The sequence below is a fragment of the Corylus avellana genome, chromosome 3 (genome assembly GCF_965113065.1).
Source record: "Corylus avellana chromosome 3, dhCorAvel1.hap1.2, whole genome shotgun sequence".
NCBI classification, from domain to species: Eukaryota; Viridiplantae; Streptophyta; class Magnoliopsida; order Fagales; family Betulaceae; genus Corylus; species Corylus avellana.
Genome location: NC_142492.1, coordinates 10,675,079 through 10,682,998, shown reverse-complemented (window position 1 = coordinate 10,682,998; position 7,920 = coordinate 10,675,079). Strand labels below are relative to the sequence as shown.

The 7,920-nt window shown below is 34.5% G+C and overlaps 1 protein-coding gene and 1 pseudogene across 1 annotated transcript; one reads left to right on the top strand and one right to left on the bottom strand.

The window, feature by feature from the left end:
- Positions 1-592: 592 nt before the first annotated feature.
- Positions 593-3,863, bottom strand: LOC132174346 (uncharacterized). Its single transcript, XM_088514324.1, has 6 exons — positions 3,675-3,863; positions 2,789-3,306; positions 1,649-1,841; positions 1,391-1,455; positions 1,076-1,286; positions 593-958 (listed from the first exon to the last, which is right to left on the bottom strand). Exons 1-6 carry the CDS (start codon positions 3,840-3,842, stop codon positions 593-595), a joined length of 1,521 nt encoding a protein of 506 aa, XP_088370450.1. The 5' UTR covers positions 3,843-3,863.
- Positions 3,864-5,612: 1,749 nt separating this feature from the next.
- On the top strand, positions 5,613-7,920 carry LOC148586777 (uncharacterized; annotated as a pseudogene).

Genomic DNA, 7,920 nt, shown 5'->3' with positions numbered 1-7,920 from the left:
TTCCAACTTTCAAAATACAGGAATTATGCTATACGCCGAAGATTGTGTTTAACATTCAAAATTGAAATGAAAAAAAAACGTATGCTAAGATCGATGGAAACTTTTCAAAATATTTTATTCAACAGCAAACTCCTCTTTATAAGTTTCTATTTTTTCTTACTATTTTTCTATTAAAGTCATATTAAAATTTGAATTCTTTTCTTCTTCTCCATAAGTTCATTATTTGCTAGGAACTCACTATTTAAGTCATTAAAATCCTTTCATAGCTGATCAACGATAAAAAAAAAAAAATGTTAGTTACCAAAAACTCAATCAGTTACTTACATTATTTTTTTAATTGATTTTTGAAAATATTTTTACAATTAAGAACAACAAATATTTATAACTAAATTGCCTTTCTTCATTGGGTTCTTAAAACAAGTTTGTGATTGGTGCTTGCCCCAGATGTAGTTTTGTGAAGAACAGAACTTGTCTATAACTAGACCATCAAATACTAAATATATATTAAATCACCTGTTATCTTAAAATCTTAAGCTGGCGTTTGCATGATATAGGAAAAACAAATTCTTAGACGATATTAATGAAAAAAGACTTAAGATCTACTCTGAGAATTTGCATTTTCCCAATACTTATCTTCCCACTTCTCCACTTGCCTTATTAGATTGGAATTCCTCTTATAAAAATTTCCAACAACTTGGGGTTCATAACGAGGATTGATGCATGGGCTTGTCAAAGAAGGTTCCTTCACTAAGGACTCCATCATGAACTTCTTCACAGTTCCCTTTGCAGAACAGGCCATGGACTGGGAGCACACCTCCACTGCTCCTTTGGGAACTTGAGGCTCAAAATTCAAGAGGCTAGCATATTCAGTTAACATGTGGAACATATAGTCATACACATACTCCATATTTAGCTCTTGTTGAATGAAGTCACTTGCTGCTTTTCCCATAGATTGTGCCTACATATATATATATTCCATTCAGCTTTATAGATATATTGGCTCAGAAATGCAGAAGAGAAAAAGAAAAGGGTAAATGTAGTTTTCCAAATAAAAAATTGTGTTAGAGAGGCTCACTTTTTTTTCGTGTTTGTTTCCCCAATCTACAGCAAATTTGATGGATTTGCACTTGCCGTCGCCCCTTATTGGCCAGTAGTGATGCAAAGGCTCTAGACCTCTTGTGAAGAAATCATAAAACTCTGGTTTTACAAGTAGTGTCGCAGAATCACAGGCTAGAATGTATTTCTCGCTCACAGACCATGCATATCCTTCAATATAGATCTTGTATCTATGTGGGTTATCAAAGAATACAATGAACAATTTATAAGATTAATTAGACTTACTAAACACTTGTTCAATCGCCAGGATGACTGTGCAAATATATATATATACCTGTGTGTGCATTGGTTTGCAAGGCCTGATGTCTTATATCCAATCTGAGACTCAAGAGTCCAGTTCTGAAAAATTATACCCATTTGTTAATGCATGTCCACAAGATTGCGATCCTCTATAATTGCATGCAATTCGGACATCTAATAAAGCCCTTTTCTCTTTGGAGTACTCGAATTGCATGAAATTCGGACAGGCCGATTGTAGAGGATCCTCATCGGAGGTCGATATTGCCAAACTATTGCGAAATTCCTGAATTACCTGAACATATAAGCGAGCATTCCAGTCCTGTGTGTCGGAGAGATTGCATTGAAGGAGCTGCATCCTGGTTCTAGCTACATAAGGGTTTCCCTTCCAGTAGGCATATGGTTCCCTTTCAATCCATTTGCTCCGGCTGTTTCCTTCTTTAATTTCCTTCAGCAAACCTTCCCATGGTCTTATATTTATCTCTGGCCTATATGTATAAAGCAGCACATAGAACCTTGTCAAACCCTCGTAAAGGAGTTAAAAGAATAAATATGTCTCCTTGTTTTTATTTCCATTAGTGAAGAAGAAAATGTAATTTTTCCCTATATATTGAATGATCTAAGCCTTTTGACTATATATATATATATCATCCACTACCAATACTTTGGTGCAAAAATTTTACTATTACAACCATTAATTCGTGTGATTTAGATCACCTAAATAACCTAAAACACAAAATACAAAACAATCAATATTAATTTTAATTATTTCTCACGTTAAACAAAACACTTTTTCAAGAAAACAAATATCTAAAAAGCATTAACCAATGGACCGAATTCCTTATTTGAATTTCTTAAAATTCAAGCAAGGAATAGTGAGAGGGTGCAGAACTCCAAGTGTATTCTAACAAGCATGAACCTTAATTACTATCTACCATACGTACCATTGTTGCATCAAAACCATGAAAAATAGCACAAAAGATAAAGACAAATGATGATCATTCTTTCAACCGTACATTAGGATCCTATACTTCATTTGAACTCAATAATATATAATTAGTTATATTAGAGTAGTAGTAGTAGTGAAAAGACAAAAATACTCATTCAACATAGCTAATTGGAGAAAATCTTGTTCCTTCAACCATTTTTTAACTATCTCTATTAGGGGCGGAACTACCACTGGGGCCAGTCTCCCAAGGCAACGTATGGGTGGTCCCCAAAATTAACTTTTGTCGTCCCCCAATTTTTTTTTTTTTTAATTTTTTTGCCCCTCCCAAACTAAACATTTTAGTTTTCCCCTCATCTTTATATAAGAAATAGATGAATCTATTATTGAATTTATGCCCGTCCACAAACCTAATAATTAATTCAAAAGATTTACAAAAGGTGATAATTGAAAGATGGTGGAAAGGAAGATAAACCATTGGCAACTTACCAACCCCAGAAGGACCAATCAGGGAAAACAAGATCCCTTGTCCACGTATCACCACAGTACCGGAACAACGCCGGAGGACCCGTCGTGTTCCATTCAGTTGATCGGATAACCGGCCGGTCGTCGGTGTCAAACATCAGCTCCAAGTCGGGAACCCTGCCAGGGTACCTTCTGATAAGCTGCAAAATCCCCCATATCGTAAACAAGTGCCTTTCTATAAACTCCTTGTACTTCTCAACATAAACTTTGCCGCTCACTATCACTAGCCGAAAATGTGCGTAGCTTTTGGCTTTCTCCACCATCTCCCTGCTGATTCCTGTGGCTCTCCATGGCCGTAGATCCTCGTGGATAAACCGGAAATAGTCTGGACATGTGTCTCTTGATGGTGGCTCCACGTCATCGCCGTCCAAGGTTGTTGGGAAATTCGTCGAACAGGTTTGTGTTTGGTTTTCAATGGGACATTGCAGTGCTGGGTATTCCGCTTTCTTGCTGGGTGTACTTGAATTGGGATGAACAGAAAGCTTAAACAAAATCGAAAAAAAAAGAACAAAAAAAAAAGAAAAAAAAATTAATAAAATATTTCAGACAGAATTTATAAGGGAATGAGATTGCGATTTCAATATGTACGACTTTAATTTTTAAAATCGGAAACACGTATGTTAATATATATATATATATATATATATATATATATATATATATATATATTTGGTATGCGAAATTCTGATTTTGATTTAAATTCGCGTATTTTTAAATAAGCACTCCTATCCTGCTTATAAGAAACATAAATTTGTGTTTTTTTTAAAAAAATCACAATGCCAAATATATTACATTTTGTAATATCTTTTAAAAATACAGAGTATTCTTACAAAATCACAATCCTGAATGCACTGTAAAGCAAAGAAGTAGTGATGATCAGACTTACAGGGTTAAACCGAACCGGAGAAATAAAGGTGAGGGTGATGACAATAACAAAGAAGAGGATGGTAGTTGTGGCTTCAGGGCGGTTCATCAACCGGGGCTTCAATGTTCTCGTCCCGGAGAAAATGGTAGCCATCACGATCGACCCACCTCAGCTGCAGAGACAATGGCGCCGCAGCCTTCGTGCAAATTAACTTTGTTAGAATATTTTTATAATATATTCTCTAATTATGTTTATTGGTATTTTTCCTTAATTTTGTTATAAAAATTTTATATTTTCCTTATTCTATTTCAATTCCTTTATAGGTTTATTTCCTACCTTATTTGGTCTAGGATTTTTTTAATCACTATTTATTGTCTTTTTATAAATAAAAAAAAGTATGTAATATTGTTAAATATAATAAGTATACAAGATGTGCGTAACCCATACATATTTCTCCACAAATATGCTTCCGCACTTCCGCTCTCTCTTTTTTCTCCCCACCTCATTTTTTAATTGACACAAGATAAACAAAAAACACTTCTAGAATTACTCGTGTTGACCCTATTGGCTAATTCTATTTGGTCAAAAATTTGTTCTAGATAAATTTCCTTCGATCCTTTTTTATAAAAGGACATAAAATTTCTACTAATTTTTTACAATTCAACTTTTTAAGTCACATGTGTCGGTTAAAAAAGCATATGACATTAATTGAGGCCATAAATAGATACTATTTATTAACGTTTTACAATATGAGGGCCTTAAAATTGGATAGAAATTTTTTTCAAACTGGTTTGAAGAAAATTTCCTTTCAACCTACTCTAATAAGAGAAATGCTAGAGAGCCAAAGAGAATTGTCTAGAATTTTTTTTCAAACTGACGTGGCAAACTTCCAGCCACCCCTTGAATTTTCATTTTAAAATTCTGCCACGTCAGTTTGGAAAAAATTCTGGACACTTCTCTTTGGCTCTCTAGCACTTCTCCTCTAATAAATGACAAGTGTCATTCAACATTTTTTGGTTTCTAAAAAATTAATGTTTGCGTTCCTAGATTAGTGAAATGACAATTAGTAACCATTAAAATATTAAAAAAAAAATATGTGAAAAATAACACTTGCCACTTATTAGCGTAGGTTGAAGAAAGTTTTTTCTAAACCATTTTGGAAGAAATTTCTGTCCCTTAAAATATTATTTTAGAAAGTATTTTTGTTGTACAATTATTAATTGGGATCTTAATTAGATTCTACTATTAACGTTTTACAATATTAGAGCCTTCAAATATTTTTTTAGAAAAAAATTTTATTGTACAATTATTAATTGGTGCCTAGTATTGAAACCTTCACAAAAAAATAAAAATTGGCTTTTCCGCCCATTGGATTTGAATACTGATCTTGGAGTCATGGACAAAGTTTCACATGGGCTGAGCGGTTGTTTAGGAGGGTTGATTGTCAATTGCAAACGGCTACAATATTTAATTAATTGTGTTTTTATTTTATTTTTTTTGTTATTATTTATATTCTATTTTTTATGGTGAAAAAACAACATATATCTATTTTAGGATGAGGCGGGGTGGCAGTGGCACTACAGAAACTAATCAACCCCCCAAACCTAGCAGCTATCCATCATCAAGGAGAGCCAATCAACCCCCTATGCCTCTTGCACGTGAGATCCATGCGTGGGCGCATGGGAGGCAAACAACAACATGAAAGGTGGCACAGAAGGTTCGTTTGATAAACGATTTTGTTTTTGTTTTGGTTTTGGTTCGATACTGTAGCAAAAAGTGATTGATGTGAAAAAAAAGTAAAAATGTTTGGTGTGAAAAAATAAAAAAAATTTGTTTTGCAATGATTTTTTTATTTAAATAGTAATAAAAAATTATTGATCTGATGTAAAAAGTAAGAGAATATTAAAAAAATGAAAAAGTGAGATGAATAGTATAGCGCCAAAATCATGGCAAAACTGTTTATCAAACGGAGCTAGAGAGGCAGAGTGGTTGGAAAAGGCAGAGGAGTGGCAAATTGTGGGGGGGAGACAGGCAGAAGTAGATGAATATGGTTTGAAAAAAACCGAGATGGTCTTCAAGTGGACGACAAGGCAGTTGAAAACTGTAAGGTGGAGGTAGTGGACGGCATCGTGATTTTGTTATGTGAAATTATGATTTTGGTTTAAATTCATGCTTTTTCACATAATCATCCCTAGCCTGCTTATAGAAATCACAAAAAATTTTTTTTTCCTATTTTAGATTAAGTGTTTTTTAAATTGCAATGCCAAACATCTTACGTTTTGCGATATCTTTTAAAAACGTAGATTATTCTTATGAAATCACAATCTCAAACGCACCCTAAGAAAAGATAGAGACAACAAAGTGGGACGGCCTTGGTGGAAAAAGGAGGGAGGGAAGGGGGGAAGGGAGGAAAACGTGTGGGAGAAAAATCCATTTCTCCTCCCTTGGACAACCTCACAGAGGAGGTGGAGAGCCTCACAAAAGGAGGAGAAAAAGAAAAAGAAAAAGAAAAAGAAAAAGGAAAAAAGAAAAAAAAAAAAAAAAAAAAAAAAACTAAATTTTTTTTTTAGATATGGTTTCATCAACATTGGATTCTTAAGATTTTGGTGAAGGAAATGGACTCCTGAAGAATATATCAAACTTGTTCAGGCTTTGGTAGAGCACTAAAATGAAGGAAGTGATAGACAAGACACGAGGCTTCAACCAGGTTATCTTAGAATCTTGGAGGTGAAGCTCTCAAAGACATTACCAAATGCTGGAATCAAAGCAAAACCACATATAGAATCAAGATTGAAAACTTTGAAAAAGGATTTTCAAGTAATCCATGCAATGTTGTGTGATCCTGATGCAAGTGGATTTGGGTGGGACAACGTTAGGAAATGTGTGGTTGCTGAAGTTGCTGTGTGTAGGGGTGTTAAGTGAGCAAGCCGCTCGCTCGCTCGCTCGAGATTGGCTTGTATAAACTTTGCTTATGCTCGACTCAATTATTAAATGAAACGCTTCGTGAACACAAATCCTGGCTTGAATATTAAACGAATCAAGCTCGGCTCGACTCGGTTAGGCTCATGAGCAAGCTTGTATAAGCTCGTGTGTGTATATATATAAACTAAGTAACACATAATTAATTATAAAGCTTATAATTATTAAAATCTTAAAATTGTATTTATATTTAAGCGTTAGAAAATGAAAAATTCTAGATCCTTCATGATCAAAGAAAGAGAGCAATCATTAAAAAGATCTCAATGCAATTAGAGCAGACCCAAATGAAATGAAGAAGAATCAAGTAGAAACTATTGAAGAATCAAAGAGACCCAACCACTTTGGGTCACTGCCTGTCTGGAGAGCGAGAGTAAGAGAGTGAGAAATGAGAGTTCAAGTAGAAGATGCGCTATGACTGATGAGGGAGATTAAGAGAGAGACATTGAAAAAAATATTTTTTGTAGAGGATGTTCCAACGCAGTCTGAATACAACATGTTAACTTGTCCCACATTGCTAAGAAAATATAAATCCACAAGTTTGTTTATCTATAAAAGGATGCATATCCTCTCTCTTTGAAATCAAGTGCTTTGTTGTATTGGCTCAGACTTCATACTCGGCTAGCCAGGTTGAGCAAATTCTCATATGCAAGCTGGCTTCTTAAGCCTTTTAAGAGTACTTGAAGTTTTATTTATTTTTTTTAAAAAAAAATAAATAAATAAATATAAGAGTCATCTCGCAAGCTGGCTCGGCTCGACTTATTATGAGTTCGAGCTCGATTTTCTGGCTCTCCCTTGAGCTCGGTTCGAGCTCAAATAAAATTTAAACGAGCCAAGCCTGAACAAGGGAAGCTCGCTCAAGCTCAACTCGTTTACACCCCTAGCTGTGTGGCAAGCATATGTGCAAGTAAAATTTTAACATGTTGTGAATTAATATTATAATCTTATTGTGTGCATAATATATTAATTGGATATTATCGTATTTGATGGTTTTGTAGAATCATAAAAGGGCAACTGCTTTTAAAAATAAAATTTTTCCTTAAATGAGGATCTTTGCATTGTCTATGCAAAACACCATGCTACCGGAAAAGATGCTCAAGCACCTATGGACATGTGTGAAGACATACTACATGAAAAAGATGATGAAAACAATATTGGTCAGAACGAAAAAAATGGGTTGGGAGAGTTTAACAAAGGCATGTTGTGCACGCAGTTGCCCACCAATGGCAATGGAGGAGAAGGACTTTCGGGTTAG

What these genes read in the sequence shown, in the direction of transcription:
- LOC132174346 (XM_088514324.1), bottom strand. Translation starts at nt 3,842, where the DNA reads ATGGCTACCATTTTCTCCGGGACGAGAACATTGAAGCCCCGGTTGATG. An exon ending in GATTGGTCCTTCTGGGGTTG is followed by an intron (nt 1,842 to 2,788) that starts GTAAGTTGCCAA and finishes TTATACATATAG; the next exon opens with GCCAGAGATAAATATAAGAC. An exon ending in GCAAACCAATGCACACACAG is followed by an intron (nt 1,287 to 1,390) that starts GTATATATATAT and finishes TAACCCACATAG; the next exon opens with ATACAAGATCTATATTGAAG.